Below are 21,615 nucleotides of genomic sequence, written 5' to 3'. Positions count from 1 at the left end.
GACATGAAGAGAAAAATCTCCTTTGTTTAAAATAGCACGAGTACAAATGGCTTACTTTTTACTTTTTGTCCACATAGAAATTACATTGCTTGTTATAAACGGGGAAGAATAAGTTCCTGCACCGTGTCACACTCGGAACACTATTCTACATTTCCGAAACTGTTGAGATCCACTTAGGCACCAACTTGTTCTACGCCATACGCAAACACCTTCTACGCACCTGGTGACTAATATGTTGTCCAATATTCCTACCATCCTGTGTAAACAGATTAGTCAGCGACAAATTTGCCACAAGAGTAAGACAGAATGTGAGTGGCGAAAGCGGTTTCCGCTTTGCTGACGAGTCCGTCAGCTCGGCTCTACTTCTCGGGCTCGTTTTATTTTTCTCCAGCGGCAGGCTCTGGGCAGCCGCGTTGCACCAGGTCGCCCTCCGTCACCCGAGAAGACGTCACGGTGCGGGGGCGGGGCGGCGCGCGCAGGTGTCCAGCTGGAAGCGCCGGCCGTTTCTGAATAATTCGGTTATTTTCGGGAGGAAAATCCGAGCGGCTCGGCCCGTGGTGGGGCGAGCGGCGGGGGTGCTATATAAAGGCGCGCTGGCGGCGGCCCGCGCAGTGTGTGAACCCCAGACCCGTCGCCAACCCAAACCGCATCCACCGCACAAACGACATGTCGCTGCAACGCCAGGTCCAGGCCAAGGTAAGGCCCCCTGCCGCCGTCCGCCGCAAGATGCTTGCTGGCGACACCACGTCTCGTGATGAAGTTGTAACAGTTCTAGCTGTCACTTAGTGTGTGCGTCCACCTCAGCCAGGCCAAACAGTTCTACAATAACTGGGCGATACTCTTGCCGTGTTTCTATGTACTCTGTCCTCTCGCAATTAGCACTGTCTCTGTTTGCTCATCCGACTTCTGAAATGATTACCACACTTTAACCTGCTTCAAATTTTCGATCACGAGAGTACAGTGTGATCGCTATTTATTCGTAGCCCTTCTGTATTACGTCGAGGTGACGGCGCATGTAGTGGGACTGTTTTTAGGCCACATTTACCGTTATACATGTAACACAAAATCAGTATGTTATAACTGTCTCAAAGTTTCCATATCTAATAAAAAAGTATAAAATTTTAGTATAATTGATACATTAATGACGAGATGAATCTGTATTAAAACCAGAACGAATACATATCATTTAATATTTATTACTAACAATGAATACAGCTTTCAAAAATTTAAGTAAATAAATAAATATAGAAAACAATTTCCACATTTTCACAACACATTACCCCGTATTCTTTCTGTTCCCATTTCACATTTTGTCAGTAATTTTTCTACAATATTTACATATCAAAAGTCTAATTCTGTTATAGAATAAAATAACAATATTTCCTTTATAAAAATTCTTTCAGTCGTTGTTGCTCCAAGGAAAATTTAAAATTCCGCTTACAAGAGTGTCTCTGGTTCTGCTGCTCCTCTCTGCTAACAACTTTTACTAGCTCCTCGCCTGCATTGTTTTATAACTTTGTCCAGAGAACGCGACCCCATCGACTAATCAAAGCATCTTTCGGCAATCTATGCCCACGATAGTTACATATCAAAGAAAAAATGGTTTCATAATCATGTTTATAATATTTTGGAATAATCGTTTGAACTCATTCCCTTTATGTTACAAAATACTGTGGAGGAAAGAAAAGCGGAAGAATAAATTACGTTAGGTCCAGTTATGTCAAGAGAAAATACACCCTGACAGCGAGAATCCATCCTGACTGGCTTTAGGGAGTACCAAAGTGTGATAAGGTGCGGCGAAGCATCTCAGCAATAAAATATCATTTTTCAGTAAATGTCAGGTGAATGGCCCCACGAGACGCAAGATAAAAGTTACCCTACCGGGACGGGGGAATTCAACCACGGAATTTCTGAGACCTGAAATCCCCATATCTTCATTCAACTACAGAAAACTGGAGTCAAATGTGGTTTTTGGGAAAATAAATGGAAGCTCGTTAAATTTTACTCTTCCTCAAAATTAGATAGAGCATTCTTCTCCTTCTCCTTCTCCTTCTTCTTCTTCTTCTTCTTCTTCACTTCACGTATTAGGCAAACTGCCTGTGATAGTACTCGTAGAGCAATGCTAGTAGAGCATTGTTGAAAAGCAAAATTAAATGCGCTCTAGAGGTAATTATATGGGAGATTACCTATCATATACTAAAGAAATTGTGTTGGACCATATTAAAATTAATTTGATGTGGGCTTCTGCGATTTTTGGGTAGCGTTGCTATGCCGGACAGTTAACATTGCACATTTATTTCCTGCCTGTGCCTCTGGTTTATACGTGGCATTACCATCTGTGTGTGGTGAGAATATAGAGAACACAGATGGAAAATAATATGTGTAGCGAGATTATGAAAGTATGGTTGTGATTTCAGTAAGTCGGTTAGTTGTACGTGAGAACCTTTAATACTAGATTAATAATTACATTTCACTAAATACGGTCTAAACGTAAACAAGTGTAACTGCTAAAAATTTCATTTGTATGTGAGACACTATGATTGAAAACGTTCGGAAAGGTTGCAAGAAACTATGCACCATATTGTGGATATCTAGTTCGCAGATACGTGCGAGAAAATGTGTAACTGTGCAGAAATGTAAAATCGAGTTCGAAGGGATCTGGTAATGCAACTACTCCGATCTTCTGATATGTCTACTCAAAATCTCAGTAGAAACAAGGAAGTACGCCCATACGCGGACTCAACTTGCGCGACATGCGTGGTCTTCGGAAGGCGTTGGTGCCTTCTAAAGCGAGTTTTAGTCCATTCGTGGGCGTGGTACGTTGTTGCAAATGTGCCAGTAGTAGGCGTATGCTTGAGAATGAGAGATACAATCACGCAGATTAGTCCATAGGTTAATTGTGTGTGGCTACTATGTCGAAAGTCGGAGACAATGGCTGACAGCTGAGCGATGTGGCCGTAACACAGTTAACGCTACCATAAATGTACTTGCCTTCGCATGTGGAAGATAGCCAAAATGCGACAGCCCACACATTTATGTCTCCTTGACTAGCCAGTCTGTGTCCGTGTTTGGGGCGCAAGCAGGGGTTTGCCAGACGCGTGCTCCTCCTGCAGGCGGGCGACGCCCCAGCCTGGTCCCGCGCCGGTCGTGTTTGCTGTCAGCGCGACAGAGACGGCGTCTATTTCTGTTCGCGGGGCCCGTTGTCGCCACAGGCAAACGTGGCGCCACAGCAAACCTCACCAGCCGCTACCACTTACTGAGACCCCATCGTAATCTACATCTACACACATACTCTCAAGTCACCGCACGGTACGTGGCGGAGGGCACCTTGTACCGCAACTACTCGTTTTCTTTCCTGTGTCACTTGCAAACAGAGCCAGGGAAAAACAACTGTCTATATGCCTCCGTACGAGCCCTAATTTCAGTTATCTGTGCGATCATTATGCGAAATGTACGTTGGTGGCACTAGAATAGTTTTTCAGTCAGCTTCAAATGCCAGTTATCTAAATTTACTCAATAGTGTTCCCCGAAAAGGACGTCGGCTTCCATCCCGGGCTTCCCGTTTGGTTCCCAATGCATCTCCGCAGTACTTTCATGTTAATCGGATCTACTGGTAACAAATCTATCTGCCCGCCTCTCAACTGCTTCCATGTATTCCTTTAATGCTAACTGGAAGGGGCCCCAAAGACCCCAACAGTACTCAAGAATGGGTCACGGTAGTGTTCTACACGCGGCCTCCTGTACAAATAGCTCGTATTTCGTAAAATTCTCCCAGTAGACCGAAGTCGACAATTCGCCTCCCTTCTACAGTTCATGCTCGCTAAATTTCATATCGCTTTGTAACGGTACACCCACGCATACTGGTGGTTCATAGTATTTGATATAAAACAGGAAAAACTGTATTCTAAAACGCTATATTCGGACAATTAACGCTGCTTAAGGACTTTCTGAACAATATAAGACAAAAAGAGAACTGCGAAGTTTCATTACGCGCCACGGATGCCTACAAACATCTGTTAGCAATGGGTGGATTGGGAAGTAAGCACTGGTTCAAAATGGTTCAAATGGCTCTGAGCACTATGGGACTCAACATCTTAGGTCATAAGTCCCCTAGAACTTAGAACTACTTAAACCTAACTAACCTAAGGACATCACACACACCCATGCCCGAGGCAGGATTCGAACCTGCGACAGTAGCAGTCCCGCGGTTCCGGACTGCAGCGCCAGAACCGCACGGCCACCGCGGCCGGCAGTAAACACTGGTCATTCTCATGAAAAAATGTGAAAGGAGCCTTTTGCATCAACAGCGCTCATTTATCCGATATTTACTAGACTCAGACCTGATAGTGGCGGTATGTCTTTCGCTTCTTCTGGACCGAGAACCGGATCATGCAACTAGGAATAGCGGATCTACAGTTCATTTTAGAAACGCAGTGCGACTTCTAGAGTCTACACGCATAAAAACCGTTACGACGGCAAAACCTATTTCCTCCCGACATCAGCAAATCAGATGGAGTAAGTCTATGTACAGTTTTTGTGGCGTGTAATAATATTAGAACCAAAAGGTCCTCCTACACTATTAAATGGAAGCGGCATTTGCTATCTCAGCCAGGTCCGTTCTTGAATGGAACACAGCCTCGAGAACACCTACTGTGCATTAATCTCCAGTTTTTTTTTAAGGACATCTGTCAAATAACAAAAGGAACGAAGAATTCATTCGAATGTTGCACATACTAGCCTAAACGGAACAGCTTATACAAATACTTTAACTTACTTTTGAAGTAATTTCAGTGGCTGCCAGTATACTTTCATTACTTTGTGACAGCGGTTTATAACTGAAATCATCACCAATTTAGTAGTTATTTTCTTTTAAATTTAACTCACAACTTCGTTTGTCGAATTTATATTTTCAGTTTTAATTATCTGTAAGGACAAAACAATTACTCTCTTTATCTTTGCGAACATTTTACTGTATCGTAAATGAGTCTCCATAGATCAGCATCGAGAGCGTGACCCCGTCAGTCGATCCAATACGTCACCTGTGCTCTGTATAAAAATAGGAAAGGGCGCATATTTAGGTCGTTATAAGTTATTCTCTGCCACGATGTAGACAGTGAGTAGTGGAAAAGGAAATATGAAAGGCCGATTGAGTAAGCTGCTACTGCTGGACAACATACTTGAAGTTTACTTACAGCATTCACAGTTTGCCTACTGAAGTGTAAACGAATTGTATATAACGATATTCGTTCGTTTTCTGCTTTGTGCTACTCAGTTAGGAATGTGGGGACTGTTACTCGAACAATACTGCTGTCGATGAGGAGCTGAAGTTGGAGGAGAAAAGCAGGTCGCGGAGTGCTTGAGGCATCTGACCGGATTCCGCGCCGGCAGCGACGAGTCAAACCCAGCCAACTCGGTACAAGTGGAAGCTGCCAGAAGCACTTCACCCCGTTTCTCGGAATGTAGTCATCTGCCCTCCCGTTTATTTTTGATACTTTTCACCACTACCCAATCCGACTATCGTTTGGAATCCACTGTGGACGAACAGTTTCGTCAATAAAAGGGCGCTCCGCTGTGGATGACAGGTGCGAAGGTTCACGCTGTGGAGACGGTCGAGGTGTCGCAACGCGGGTCGGTGTGAGGTTGTGCGCAGCAGTTGCTCCAAAAACAGCCAGCGGCGTTGGCAGGCGCGCCTGCCCCGTCCTTGTCAGGAATTCACGCCAGCCGCCAAAACACAATGGACTGCGCCGGCAAGCCCCACCTCACGGGCACGACCACTGCTCTGCCGACCCCTTCCTCTGAAGCTGCTCCATGTGCTCTTACCCAAGACAACAACGTACACTGTCTTTCCGACGATTCATGGTGTTACCAAAATTGGTAACGTCGTTGTTGTGCGTGGTGGGCAAAGATAAAACTGGCCCGTAAAATATTTCGTGCACTTTGAGATAGTCAACCCAACTTACATCATCTGCTTGCGGGGTAACTGATGTAGGATGGGGTTACCACTCTTTAAAGTGCTTGAAATATTTTTCGGTACAGTTTTGTTTCGACCACCCTATATTTAGTTCGTCGGGCCTGGTGGTCTAATGTAAAGTGTGTGGCTGGAAACCGTGAGGTTGCAGGACCGAGTCCCAATAGGAAATTTTCAGCCTGCCTTTAATCTACCCTTCATCTCTCAACGATGTGAGGAGTCACCACAAACGACACGTGACTTGCATTCCACCATAAACTGTAGGCCCTTTTTCCCCAATTATACATTAGGGGCATGCAAACCACCGAAGTGGCATCCAATTGAAATGAGGCGCTGAGAACCATAAGGGCCCAAAACACAGAAACAAAGTTTTGAGAAAAATAGTTGTTTGTGAAAATCAATTTTGTAGGCAAACTGCCAGTCTTTTAGGTTTGACTTGCTTTTAAACGAGTCTCAACATGCTTTGTTTCCTATGAAAACTCATGTAACAAATTCATATTATGAAATTTCAGTTAATATTTAGAATTATTATTAATATTAATCCACAAAATGTTCATACACTGGCGATAGTGTCCTTTGTCTGTTCTGTGGTTTGTAATTAATGTGAAGATAGAATCAGAACATAAAGAATAGATACTAAATGCAGAACTCACACAATTACGATGTATACCAACATTTCATGACCCTCGTTACCACCATTTTCATGAAGCACATTCTCTGATTTGAGGTTATGATAAAGCTCTTCACTTTAGGCTTGAAATCTATTAGTTCTGTGGAGCTTGATCTAGTCATATTGTCAAGTATTTGTGTTTCGAGCTTGGTATTTGCCTTCCACCCAAGTATTTGGGCATTAGGTTTTCCAAGGCATCTACAAAGTGTGAGGAAAACTGTCACTTGAAGAAAATGGTGACCTCCCACGGCTACAGTGAAGACTATGCTACATTAAACAACAGTTCATCGCAATCAGTTGAAAACTTCATCTTTGTAAAATTTCTGAAATGTGTACTCGTATTATTATCGTGAACATCAACTTTTGGGTTGAAGGTGACGACGGTAACACTTCTGAAGGTTCTGAAACCATGGAAACTGAGGCTACGATCCCTTCAACAGCTTCCGGCTTTTGTGAATAAATGGGAATCGGGGTGACTGCGAGCGTTTCTACAACAATGGAAATTTGTGCTTTGGGCTCTTATGGATGTGAATATCAGGGAAATCTGTGAAACAGCTTTTCGCAAATTTTCGTGTGTAGAGTGTAAGAGTACAACATTCATAAAGCTTTTTCACTTTAAGATCAACAGATGTCAGGAGCGTGCATACATGCAAAATCGACGACAGTGTGCTTTAGGTCCTTATGGTTTTCAGCGCCTCAAATACTTGCACAGGCCACTGGCCCACACGCAATTAATGCGATATCTGACTTCAGCTGACATAAGCAGAGTGGGAAAATCAGTCACTCCCCTCTCGTTAGGGACGCCACACTGATACCGTCTGAGACCGATTCCAGCCTTGGCAGTGGCTTCATTTCAGCGAAGAAGAGAACCCACAAGATTTTTCAGATGTGCCACACCCAGCTATAGCTTCACAGTGATGACTGCATGCCACAGAGCTAACAAATTGCGGGGAATACTTCCCGCTCGGTGATTCGTATAGTCCCAGATATTTCCTGTCGTATTGAGAGCAGATGATATAGCGGACCGGTCGAGGTACGATGCTGTGCCTCAGTGTTCGTCAGTTAGGAGAAGTACGCACACACCCTCTGAACGCGAGTCTTGCCATCTTCCTGGAAGAAGGCAGGCCTACATCATGGAGATGCAGAAGAAAGGGGAACACTCGGTCAGCAAGAATGTTGAAATATACATCTTGGTTAATGTTCGTGGTAACATGAATTAGCGCGCTCAAGTCGTGGTACGAAACGCACTCTGAAAAATCTTTGAACCACCTCCAGCCTAAGCTACGCCTCTGTTACACATTGGGCCGGCCGAAGTGGCCGTGCGGTTAAAGGCGCTGCAGTATGGAACCGCAAGACCGCTACGGTCGCAGGTTCGAATCCTGCCTCAGGCATGGATGTTTGTGATGTCCTTAGGCTAGTTAGGTTTAACTAGTTCTAAGTTCTAGAGGACTAATGACCTCAGCAGTTGAGTCCCATAGTGCTCAGAGCCATTTGAACCATTTTTGCTACACATTGCGGGTTAAGCCCGTCATCCGCCCTTTGACGCCTAGCGCCATTTGGAAACAAGCAAAACTGGGACACGTCGGACCACGCTAAATGCCTCCAGGCAGCGACTGGCCAATTCCGGTGTTGTTTGGGCCAATTAAGGCTCTAAACTCCATTGCATGCAGTTTCCTTCGCAATGTTCACTCTGAAACTGCGTGAAGCGGACGTCCACTCACAGAAAGCAGCAATACCTGTCAGTTTTCAAACCAACTGTCACTCACAAGGCTTGACATTTATCAACGGTCCCTGTAGGTTAGGATGGTTTCACGAGTGCTGTTCTCACGCCGTGTTACTCGGCTGCGAGTGGTACACCATTGTCTGTCGCCACATTGGGCAGTCCGTGTTGATACAACAACAAACCGGGCAGCTTCATTCACGGTGTCATCAAGGGAAGGTCTAAGTACGACAGCTGCTTTCTGCTGCCCAGTAACGTCTCTATGTCGACTCACGTTACTTCGCTGACTCCGTTCAACCGACTGGCACAGACACACAATTTCACTGACACGACTTAACGTCGGTGATGGAGGCGCAGATGCCCGCCTGGTACTAGTTCTACACTATCTAAAAGCGACCAGTGTGCTCTTTTAATAAGGTGCCTAATATGTTGTCTATTGAGCTTATCACATCAAGCATCGTCACATTTTTCACACCTTGTCCTAGGAATCAGGTGAGCAACCGAGACTCGCTGAGTTTCGGAAGATATTACCCATCTGCTTTCGCCATTAAAAAAGTCTATTTTTAATGTCGTCAGTTATCAAGAACGCCAGTTTGTTGTTTAAGATGCGTTCACGTTCGTCCTATCTAATTCGTATTCACTTTCTGGCCGTTCAAGATACGTATTATTCCTACAACTGACCCTGTTGAGAGGAACTGTGTTCTCAGGTTTTCCATTTTGTGTCCGACAATTTCCACGCCGTAGAGCGTGTGATGCTGAATCGAGGAGTCCGTGCTTTACAGTTTCTCTAACAGTGTGGGCGACGGGACCCTTACGTGATGAGTTCCGCAATTACATTTCTTTCAGAGACTACAGAAACTTTCTTTTTAATGAATGATACATTTTTAACTTAAATCTATATCACCTAGAAAATATTGTTAACTATTGTGAAGAGATGTCACACTCAGGCTGGGATGAGAATTAAGAATGTTCGTTTTCGTTTGAATTGGGTTTTCTAAAGTCATCTTGAGGTTCATCTTCAAAAAAGATTTGCAACTACTATGTCTTCAAACAGTTACTATTTATCTTTTAACCGTTTTCAACAAGGGCGAATAACGCAGATTTCGTGAAAAAATTATTCTGGGGTCTACATATATAACGCATCTAAATACTCCTGTTACTCTCAAGAATACACAGTACTTAAATTGTTTGTTTGTCTTGATTATAGATATAGCAGGCGAAGACAATTGTCACTATAAAAGAAAACTGAAGACAAAGATGCAAGTACAAAACAGGTTTTACTACGTTTTTACGTAGATGTAAAGTTAAATTGTAACATCAAGTTTTGAAATGTATAATGATTCGCGCTAACTGTGCAGGTGCATATAAACGATATAAATTTGTGTTATTCAAGCTCTTGTGTGCATTATTCGCACATTTCTAGTCTCCTCGGGATAATAACAATCCTCAGGGCCAGAAGTAAACAGCTATCCAGCGTCACCAACAACCAGTGTTAGCAGTCTAACAGCGGGCCCACAAGCTGACGAGGTTGTTTCAACTATGCTGCAGAAATTTCGCTGGGGAGCCCTTACACATCCACCATACTGTCCTGATCCCTCCCATGCGATTTCCACATTTTTGGAGCCCTGCAGAAATTTCGCTGGGGAGCCCTTACACATCCACCATACTGTCCTGATCCCTCCCATGCGATTTCCACATTTTTGGAGCCCTGAAGGACATTCGTGGCTGTCGATTTGCTTCGGGCGAAGAGGTGCACGCCTTAGGACAATGATGGAACCGCAGGCAGTCACAGACATTTTTTAAAAAATGGCTCTGAGCACTATGGGACTTAACATCTGTGGTCATCAGTCCCCTAGAACTTAGAAGTACTTAACCCTAACTAACCTAAGGACATCATACACATCCATGTCCGAGGCAGGATTCGAACCTGCGACCGTAGCAGTCGCGCGGTTCCGGACTGAGCGCCTAGAACCTCAAGACCACCGCGGCCGGCACAGACATTTTTCCGTGAAGGTACTGACCATCTCGTCTCTCAGTGGGATAAGTGGTTAAAAGTTATCGAGAGTAGTTTTGAAATAATAAACAGTTTACTTATTTTCTTCCATCTGCCTCCTTTTTATTTGACTCCCCCTTATACGCTAGGGGCACATGGCTTACTCATTGTGCATTGTACCTCTCCCAACACCAGGCAAAGTACGGGATGAAACCCTCTACTCCCTGTATCCCACTCCAATTCCGATCTACATGACTGCGCAGACAGTACTTTCCAAAGGCCAATATCCACTTTTTTAAACGCAAACGTGTCACGAATTGCTGTGAGGTATGTCGTGTTGCGAGGTCGGCAGCGCGGCTAACGGCGACCGTATCTGTTGACAGCTCGCTGGGAAGAGAGACCCCCAGCAGGAGAAGGAGGCTCAGGCATGGATTGAAGCTGTACTGGGGAAGAAGTTCCCGCCAGGAGAGGCCTACGAGGACGTCATCCGGGACGGCGTCGTCCTGTGTGAGGTCATGAACAAACTGAAGCCCGGGGCCATCCCCAAGATCAACACCTCTGGCGGGCAGTTCAAGATGATGGAGAACATCAACAAGTAAGTTTACTGCAAAAACTCTTTACCCTGTCTCCTTCCTATCTAGCTGTCTGCAGGATTTCATCAGCATATATATTGGGCGAACAAAATAAAACTGGCGCAGGAAATATTTCCTGTAGCTTAAGATAAACATCCCTGCTTATATCATCCACTCTTGTGGCAGATATGTAAGTTAGTTTGCCTATTTAAGGTGTGTGATATATTTTTCAAGTCAGTATTTGTATCTTGCCACAGATCATTACTCTAGTTTATTTTCAGGAAAGGAAATATTTACAGTATAAAGGAGCTGTACCACATTGTCAACTAACGACCGAGATGGCGCAGTGGCTAGACACTGGACTCGCATTCGGGAGGACGACGGTTCAATCCCGCGTCCGGCCATCCTGACTTAGATTTTCCGTGATTTCCCTCAATCACTCCAGGCAAATGCCAGGATGCTTCTGTACTGTCTGAAAGAAAATCATGCAACGAATAACTAATTAAATACCGTGATTGAAACAGGGGTGGCCCAATTAAACATAAAATATGAGTACCAAAACTCACACAGATATAACGATAAAAGCGTCCATCAAGCTACTAAATGAAATTAAGAAATGGGTACAAGACTGCATAAGTATGTACAGAAGACTTGGGTAGAGGTTGGTGGATTTGAGATAGAAATGATACAAACACTGTGGCCACAAAAAACGCCGGTGATTGCCGAATAAGTTCACAGCCTAAAAAAAAAAAATCCATAAAAATACGTACAGTTCTCTTGCCTAAGCTCATCTTGAGTGCAGCTTGCTGGTTGTATGAGTTAATTCATAAAAACGAAACTTTGATGTGAAACAAATAATTCGTGGTCCCCCTCATCACGACATACACAAATGCAGCCCATGTTTATCACTATCCTGATACTCAGGTACAGAGGATGGGTGCGATAGTGACTGAGAATTTTAAGTTCAGCCCCAACATCTGTGGTCAGCTCTAAAGTGAAGAGATCTTCCTCTGCAACACTACAGTGCAGTCATCGCCTCTTTAAGATCTAGGATGAAGAGGCGTACTGTAGCATGCCTTGAGATTATCTTTCTCCTCTCACCCACAAAACCTAGCTGGTTCTGCCAGAGTTGGATTGTCGGTAGCCACTAGCAGCATACTTTCCAATTTCTCACCAATGGAAAGTTTATTACAATTGCAACATACTTCCCATCTGCTAACGAAACAGCCGTGGTTAACCAATACTCAGTTCTGTCTTAGTGTGGGGCAGCACACAGAAATTCTCTTCCACTATATCTGTGTTTTAGCGTTACATCCAATAGAACTGGTTTCATTTCCGAGCTCACGAGTCTGCAAAACCACAGCAACACTGTTGTCAGCCAACCGTATGCCTCCTTACAAAATTCAAACATTTACACCTGTGTCCTCCTCCAGCCCCCAACTGCTAAGTCCCATGCTAAATGCATTGCGTTTTCCTCTTAACTCCAAAGATGTCAGGGTATTGCCTCTGTCGACAAACAGCACTCGGTTCCCGTCATGTATCTTTCTGAATCCTGGCCTCCTGCAGAAACATTTTTTTTGGTCTGTGTGCTATGATCTGCGCAGCGCTCTTGTGCTTTGTCACAGCCAGCCAGTCATCTCAAGTTATGGAACAGCACTGCAAGGACCTGTGCCACACAGAAATAAAGGAAACAGTACCGCTTAGATTTGCAATCATTGTTGTTATATTTAATTGTGTGCGTACTTTGATGTAGCATTAATAATTTAAATTGATTGGCTATCCTCATCTGAACACTTGTTTATCAGTAAGGATACAGAACGGTATTAGCTAAACTGTCCTGTAAAACAAAGTACGATCATACAGCATAGGTTCGAATACCTATGATTGGCTCAATGATATTACATTAATAGAGCCTAGTACGTTATACTAGATGAAGAATGTTCGACAGAAACAAAAATTACACAGGGAGTGCACTAAGGAACCACAACATAACTTCTAATGTACTCAATGTAAGTAAAGGATTTATCAGAGAGAATAATCTAATTCACATATAGTGCTGATGTCTACAGGAGAGCGTCGTCGTTGGCCGATCGTAAGGAAATACAGGAAGACTTGGATAAAATTTTTACTTCGTGAAATGAATGGCTGCTCTCCTGAAATGTTGACTAACGCAAGATAACGAATACAAAAAAGAAAGAACTCGCTAGGGTCCCATTACATCAGGTCTCAATGTACATTGTGGTAATACCAAGACCACATGAAATGGGACGATCACATGTGCCCCTCTTAGTGACTGACGCACGGATGTGTGATGCAAGAGGGCAAGATGTAAGCATTTTGTACCCAGATCCGTCCAACCTACGTGAGCTGTGGACAGTGGAATCCTGGTCCAATGTTATAGACAGCCTGGAGACCATAATGTGTAATTTTAGTCACTTGACGTGGCCATTGTCTTCAGGGCGAAAACGTATCCTATACATTACTAGGCAGGTGTGTCGAATTGAATGTCTATGATTATACACGGTCTGCTAAATAGTCACTGGAGACCTACATCAGTTCGCTCCTAAGGCGCCATCGTTGGAAATAATGGCATCTGTCTCGAGCAATTGACCGTGGAACAAGGATCCTCTACTAAGTACCGCTACAACGAAGTACTGTGGGAAGTTGTGAGTTTCTGGCAAATTGACCTGGCACACACTCTGCTGCATTTGAAAAGTGTTCAGTGGGAATAAGATTGGGACATTGAATAGAGCAATCTGATAAATACACCTGATTTTTTTCCGAACCATGATACAATGGACCTTCCTTTGTCCACACGATCGCTGTCATGTTGCTGCAGGGCAGACACGATTGCAAATTAAATATTGTATTAAGGGACTGCTTTTTTCACAAAGAAGTTGTCTGTATTGAATGTAGCACCTTTTTATTATAATTACACCTTAATATAAAATGAGATGCGAAACAGAGAAAAGTGGTCTTTTATTTTGATGGTTTATATCGTGACTAAATTTTCAGGTAACTCAAATAAAATTGATAGGGAAATCATGAAAACTTCGGCGTGTTGTTCATTATAAAAGGGTCCTGAATCTATCATCTGATAGACTGCTTATTACCCCCTACTCAACTTTTTTTGTCTGGGGCCTTGTACGGCCGCCCACATGCGCGACTCGCCACGTGGTTGTCCTGATAAGTTCATTGTGTTACAATCAGGTTCGCCCAAGTAGCGAGCGTTAACTATACGTCCTCCACACATTATCTGATTGTCCCTCGTAAAACCTTCCACTTGTGAGGACACCAAGTGACTCCGATCAAAACTTGTTAGGGTGTGTCCCATTTGAGTGGCGAACTAATGGTGACAATAACACCAATTCGAACCCCAGTCTATACATCACAGTTAATGGTGGTCATCACCTCTTGTCGAAGCCAAGCTACTTCTCTGACCTTAACTGTAATACAAAGGCACCTTCCCAGGAAAAGAAAGAGTCAAGTAGAAAGTAACAAGCAATGAATCAGATTCAGGACTCCTTGATTATAAATAGCCCACCGACGCAACAATAACTTCGCTATCAGTTTTATTCGAGTTTCTTGAAGATTACTCGTGATTTAAACTGTCAAAGAAATTTCCTACTGGAAAGAAACTTCAGATATTGCTTGCTGACAGACTGAGGTATCAAAATCTGGAAACCATCATTTTGGGAGTAGCTGATAATTTCCACAGAATGGCGTCGACCGTCAGAAACTAGTCAAGTTTTATACAGTCTTTCCTCTTCCTCTCAGAGGCGTGGAGATACATTGAGAACTACATTTCCGACTGTTTGAACTGAGGCAGAACAGGGAACCTCTGTCGCCAAAAAGGCGTGGTCAACTCCCATGTATTAGTAGGGAAGCCCTCCTACATACTTGACAACGGCCTTTTTTTTTTAAGTCGGAAATTTACAGCAGTTTTTGCGTCAGCTAAACTATAAAAGGTCTGGCCGTCGCAACGTCCAGCCCATTTTCAGTTTGAGCTTCGAAACAGAGAAGCAGCTGCAGCTTTGTCACCACCCCGGCCGCGTTCTGCTAAAGGCATTTACGACCTTACAGTTAGTAGCAGATTGGCTGTTTATCACGTTATACAGAGCAGAGCAATGTCGCTCACGAATGCATGTCATTTTCGGCGAACACGAGTGCCCCGCGCTACGATCACTAACCATGCCATGTGGTAAGATTCACCAGAACCTGCTCTTTTGTCAGCCTGATCTGCTCTCTAGGTTCAGTACTCTCTCTTCTGCTTGATCATAGTTCTACGTACCTAGCTGTGGCTTCAGCACATGTGCTCTCCGTCGTCTACCATTGCGTAACGTCAGTGAATGCTATCCTCTGCTAAATATTGTTTTCCTTAGATCTAATTTCACGATACATCAATATTCTTTTATTCTTTACTTCTTTCTGACAAGAACAGTGATATCCTCCTACCTTTCTCCGTATCTAAAAAATCAGAGAGCCGCTGCAAGTAGGAACGTTGCCGACGGTCTAATACTAAGTAGGTAATCAATCTGAAATTCCAGCGATCTGTTAACATTTACCGCGCCCACAAAATGGAGCAAGCTCTTTCGTTTTCGTCGTTTGGCATTGCAAGAGCTGTGGAGGACAACGAAGTGAGGTAGCCACGTGATAGCAGGATGTGAACGCCTAACCGCACAAATCGTTGTGAGAGAGTGAGGTGCGCCTTGTGCGCAGACAGCCCAGACCGCAGTATAGCTGAGCAGGCGGCTCACGTGCAGGCGAAACATCTTAAGATAACGTCTGGCTTTCGAAGAGCAGCGGAGGAGAGTCTATTCAGACGAAACACAAAGAGAGAAAAAAAAACAACATTAAAAACACTACGGATCTCTGTGGCACCAGAGTGTTTACAAAACAAGAGACGCCTTACAGCATCACTGCAGAAATAACAACTTGATTTTCAGCTTTTTTTCTTCATATACGCCTATCCGATATTGGCCTGTTTTCCAGTTTTAGAATTACTACCTTTACCAACAAAGACACATATATGTTTGTAAGTTATTGAAGTGCAGCCCATTTTTTTCTGTTTCGCAGCTCATTTTATGCTAAGGCGTTATTACGCTAAAATGGTGCTACGTCTTAATGGTGATAACTTTTTGTGAATTAAACGGTATAGATCTCTTAATACCTTACTTTATTTGCAATCGCACCTTCCCTGTACCGACATGGCAGCGATCCTTTAGACAAAGCAAGGCCCATTATATCGTGGTTCGGAAAAATTAGGTGAATTTGTCGGACTCTTCTATTCCCATTGTACACATCTGAAATGCACCAGAATGTGTGCCAGATCAGTTTGCCAGAAACTCACAACTTCTCGCAGTACTTTGTTGTAGCGCTACTTAATAAAAGAACCATGTCCCAAGGGTCAATTGCTCCAAGGGTGAATTGCTCGTGAGTTAGACTTAAGAGTAAACTGATGTAGGTGCCCAGTGACTCTTCGGCACACCGCGTATAATCATGGACATTCAACAAGTGGAAGGTTTTACGAGGGGACAATCAGATACGTGTGTGGAGGACGTATAGTTACCCTGATTGTAACACAATGAACTTATCAGGACAACCACGTGGCGAGTCGTGCGTGTGGGCGGCCATACAAGGCCTCAAACAAAAAAGTCGAGTAGAAAATAGTAAGCAGTCTATCAGATGACAGATTCGGGACCATTTTGTAATGAACAACACGCCGAAGTATTCATAATTTCCCTACAATTTTATTTGAGTTCCCTGAAAATTTAGTCATGATTTCAACCATCAAAGTAAAAGACCATTTTTCTCTGTTTCGCATCTGTAATTACAATAAAAAGGTGCTACATCCAATGCAGATAACTTCTTTGTGAAAAAAGCAGTCGCTTAGTATATTATTTTATTTGCAATCGCATCTTCCCTCTAGCAACATGACAGCGATCCTGTGGACAAAGCAAGGTCCATTATACCGTGGTTCGGAGAAAATCAGGCGAATTTGTCAGACTGCTCTATTCAGTGTCCCAATCTTATTCTCACTGAACACTTTTCAATTGCAGCAGAGTGCGTGCCAGATCAATTTGCCAGAAACTCGCAACTTCCCACAGTACTTCGTTGTAGCGGTACTTAGTGGAGGATCCTTGTTCCTCGGTCAATTTCTCGAAACTTAGGCGCCTCTATTTCCAACGATGGCGTCTTAGGAGCGAACTGATGATTAGCACACCGTGTATAATAATAGACATTGAATTCGACACACCTGCCTAGTAGTGTATAGGATACACTTTCGCCATGAAGACAATGGTCGCATCAAGTGAGTAAAATTACACATTATGGTGTTCAGGCTGTCTATAACATTGGACCAAGATGCCAATGTCCACAGATCACGTAGGTTGGCCGGATCTGGGCACAAGATGCGTACATCTTCCTCTCTCGCATCATACATAAGTCCATCAGGAACTGTGACCCAAGATAGCGGGAACAGAACTACAAACAAACACCTTAATGTCTGTAGGCAGTCACTCCAACTGTTTTCACAGTGAATGAAATTTTCACTCTCCAGCAGAGTGTGCGCAGATATGAAAATTCCTGGCGGATTAAAACTTTGTTCCGCATCGATAGCGTCTGTTAGGAGGGATACCATCTCATCGAAAGTCCCATCCAGTTTTTCTTGATTTCTCTTATAATCTGCAGCAGTCTTCTCTAACCAATATTTTTCGACACTCTTTCGTGACTTAGTCTTTCCAGCCAGCTTATCCTTTACATTCTCCTCCACATCTAAAATGATTCTATCCCTTTCTGATGCTCTCGTCGCATTTTCCATGTTTTGCCCCGTAGCATTCCAAACCACAGAAAAACACTTGCCAAGTCTTTTCCTCAGACTCTCATCTAGTGTGCCACATTAAAATCTCCTCTTTCTATTCAATGCCTCCTTTACTATAGAAATGTGAGTTTTTATCTCCTAATGGGATCTTAAGTCTGCAGTAATCGTACTTACAAGATATTTAAATGCTGTTACTTGGCTAATAACAACTTGTCCTTTCTTAAGATGTGCCACTCTCCTTGCTTTGCCGATCACCATACTCTCTCTTTTTGCTGTATTGATTCTCATCCCATATTCCATATGAGCTTTATTCAGATATTTTAACAATTTATTTACAGTTCGTTCACTTTCTGCCGCTAGTACCATGTCATCGGCAAATCGTTTACATTCTGTTCTCTTTCCACCAATATCCACTCCTCTTTTTCCACCCAAGCCGTTCCTTGAAAAATCGCTTTACATTACTATACAACCCGGTTATGAATACTGGTGCTCGGGTCTAAAATAAATTTCTGTTATGCAGAAAAGTAGCACTTACGAATCTGTGTTCTTAGCAAACAACATTTGCTCCAGTGATCCTCGAAATGAACCCAAATTATTAGAAAAATTTCATCTAGATGAGCCTCAAATAATCTGTATTTCTAGAGCAGAGGAGCCTAACGTTCCTGATGCTGTATGCAAGATTTTTGTGTGGGCATTGTGTACGATTCTATCAATTCTACTGCAGCAGTACATCTATATAAAAAAAAAACCTTCAAATTGACGGGAATTTGACTTATAAAGCGAATATACCAATTATTGCTGTTACACAGAACAAAGTGTATAGAGTGGAAAACTGACTACAGCAACACTTAATGATCAGTAAGAAAGAAAGATGACGATGGATTTACTGCATACAGTGGCCACAATCAGGATACGATGACTACATTTCTGATCGATGTCTGTGATGTTAGATGTTTAATTAAAATCGTACTAGTGACTATGCACAATAGATTAATCGTGAATTTTTATCACGGCCAGTATTATAGCAAGTGTCTCAGTAAAAGTGCTACAGGGGTTGGACGAAAATATGGAAACATGAAAAATAGAACACATTACTAGGCCTATTATCGTGTGGGGAGCGGAATGACATTCGAATCAGCTTCCAGACGTCTAGGATAGGATAAATATAGATTCCCCATGGTCTTTGAATGATTCTTATACCATTCTTGATGCAAAACAGTGACAAACTACGGTAACGATGATGGAGTTGGATAGCTATCATACACCCTTCTCCAAATGTAGTCCACAAAGGCTCAATAATATAGACATTTGGTAACTGTAGTCACCATGGGAGATGTGAAAATTCATCCTCGTGCTCGAAACACCAGCTCTGGCCGATACGAGCAGTGTGGACAGGAGTCCTGTCCTCTTGGAACACAGCATCATCATCAGGAAACAAAATTTATAGCATGGAATGGACCTGATCGGCTAGAAGGATCGCAAATCCTTTGCAGTAATTCGATCTTGCAGGGTACCCATGGGGCACATGGAATACTACGACATGGCTGCCCAAATCAAGGTCTAACTCCTGCCGTTTCTCAGTTGTTGGACGTAAACTCGGTCAGAAGATTGAATCAGTGCGAAACAACTCAACCTATCAAATAACGCCGGCCGGAGTGGGCGAGCGGTTCTAGGCGCTTCAGTCTGGAACCGCGCGACCGCTACGGTCGCAGGTTCGAATCCTGCCTCGGGCATGGATGTGTGTGAAGTTCTTAGATTAGTTAGGTTTAAGTAGTTCCAAGTTCTAGGGGACTGATGACCTTAGCAGTTAAGTCCCATAGTGCTCAGAGCCATTTGAACCATTTTTTTGATCAAATAACGCACTTCCATCGTTCATTAGTCAAGGTTTTCAGGATTCGTTATCACATTTTTCTCTTACGGGTATCACTGATGAGTGGTTTTGAAATTCCAGGTCGGCCACAATTTAGAGCTGATGGAACTGCCTTTGTGTTGATTCGGTGTTGACAGGGATCGCGAGTGCGACATTGAGTTCTGCTATGACATTTGCAGCTGTGGTCCTCTTATATTTCGCCACAGTCCTCTTCTCTGACCGTCTGTCACGATCACTCAATACAATTTCGCCCGCGTAGTGACTTAGCGGACGATGTTTTCGCCTACGTTGGTATAATGCACTCGCAATCATACAGGACACTGTTCTTACAGGACTCCAACATACTGAGAACAGTGCGCAAGTGCCGTTCGTGGCGAAATACGAGAGCGCAATCTGCCGGCTTGGCTACCATCTGTATTCACATAAAGGAAGTACGTTTAGAGTTTAACTCCCTGTCGACAGCGAGATCAATAGAGACTGATGTGCATTTATGTTCAAGCATCCATTTCTCTGGGTGTTCCCATATTTTCGTCCAACCCCTGTAAATCAGTCGCAGTTGTGTTGTCACCGTCAAGCTATGCACACAGTTTTCCCCCCATACTTATCTGTGGGGGGTGTTAAAGGCCAAAGTCCTCAATAGAAATGTGTAAACAACTGATGAACAGATTACTCGCTTTTTAAAGGTTACTGTGTATTTCAAGGAGTCACACAACATCCGTCTGTAGGTTATATAATCTCTGGCAGCATATGGATTTTTCATGAGTTCGTGACGTCCCCAAGAAGTAAATAGACCAACTAAAGTACGTAGCGGTCTATTGAAATATCTCTTGGCGATAACAATAACAGATCAGAAGTGGCAAAAATTTAGTGAAGCATTTCTTCAAGAATGTTGCCACGAAAACTGCGTGCTAATAATTGTTTATTACGAACTAGTTTCCGCCTTATTAGGGATTACTCTGACGATGGCCTAATAATCCGAAATTCGTTTCGTAGCAAACAAATATTAATTGATTAATCTTAAATATAAAATTCTACTACAAGTAAATGATGGGAGAATCCATTAAAATGATAGCCTCTTTAGTTTACTATCGTTTGCACTATTACCATACCTGTCAGTTTTAAACAGATGTAGCTCGTGAACTATTGGGAAACGAGCTATCACATGATGTGTTAGTCTCATAACGGTCTATATGGTTTTCTCTTAACGGGCTATATTGTTTTCTCTTTATATATTATTGTGTGCCATCGAGAAATCACACTGTACATCTCTGGCAACAAAACCTTGTGGCTCGCTGCTGTTTTGGTTTGGAGTTGGCGGATAAATATTTACCCATCGTTGGAGATGCCAATGGCAGTCTGCTGTTACATTCTGCATATTAATACGCAAAGTCAGACAGCAGGTCCTCGGAATATCGTCCTTCCAGTTATTTACTTAAAGCCGCAATGACTGACTGTTTCTCTTGTCAATTCCAGGTTCCAGCAAGCACTGAAGGACTACGGAGTACCTGACGTCGACGTGTTCCAGACTGTCGACCTGTGGGAGAAGAAAGACATCGCGCAGGTCACCACCACCCTCTTCGCTCTGGGCAGGACGGTAAGCTCTACAACCCAACATTCCGAAACAAACTCTGACTTTGGACCCATCTTCAGGAAATGAAGCACACCTATGCTAAGGATTTCGTAAGACCATAAAATGTAGTTAGGCGCCTCAGAGAACTTTGGGAAAGAGCTGCTATCTGGAATCATAAGTGCCCTCTACCTTCTGCCGGTACTGGACGGCCTACAGCGTAAAACGCTGCTGACGTAACACTATGCCACTAAATTCCTTGGGCTGAGGGAATATACAAATGGAAAGAGGGTCAGATGAAAGGTGACATTTCTCTGTTACCATTCCGGCCAAATTCTAACGAAGGAACCTGCGTTGGTTAAACTGATCGAAAGCTTAAAATACTCTTTAAGCGTCCTGCATTTGCTATAGAAAAGTTTCTGAACAGATGTAGCT

The 21,615-nt window shown here is 43.3% G+C and overlaps 1 protein-coding gene across 1 annotated transcript in view; it reads left to right on the top strand.

Moving 5' to 3' along the window:
* The first annotated feature begins 538 nt into the window (after window positions 1-538).
* LOC124621848 (muscle-specific protein 20) overlaps window positions 539-21,615 on the top strand; it is a 32,363-nt gene continuing 11,286 nt past the window's right edge. The window contains exons 1-3 of the mRNA XM_047147291.1: window positions 539-696; window positions 10,735-10,946; window positions 21,087-21,207. Of these exons, the coding sequence (XP_047003247.1) occupies window positions 667-696; window positions 10,735-10,946; window positions 21,087-21,207 (363 nt within the window). The 5' untranslated portion in view covers window positions 539-666. The remainder of the gene's footprint in view (window positions 697-10,734; window positions 10,947-21,086; window positions 21,208-21,615) is intronic.

This window comes from Schistocerca americana, chromosome 7 (assembly GCF_021461395.2).
Source record: "Schistocerca americana isolate TAMUIC-IGC-003095 chromosome 7, iqSchAmer2.1, whole genome shotgun sequence".
In the NCBI taxonomy this organism is placed as follows: Eukaryota; Metazoa; Arthropoda; class Insecta; order Orthoptera; family Acrididae; genus Schistocerca; species Schistocerca americana.
Note: the sequence above shows the minus strand (reverse complement) of the source record. Positions and strands in the feature narration are given on the sequence as shown.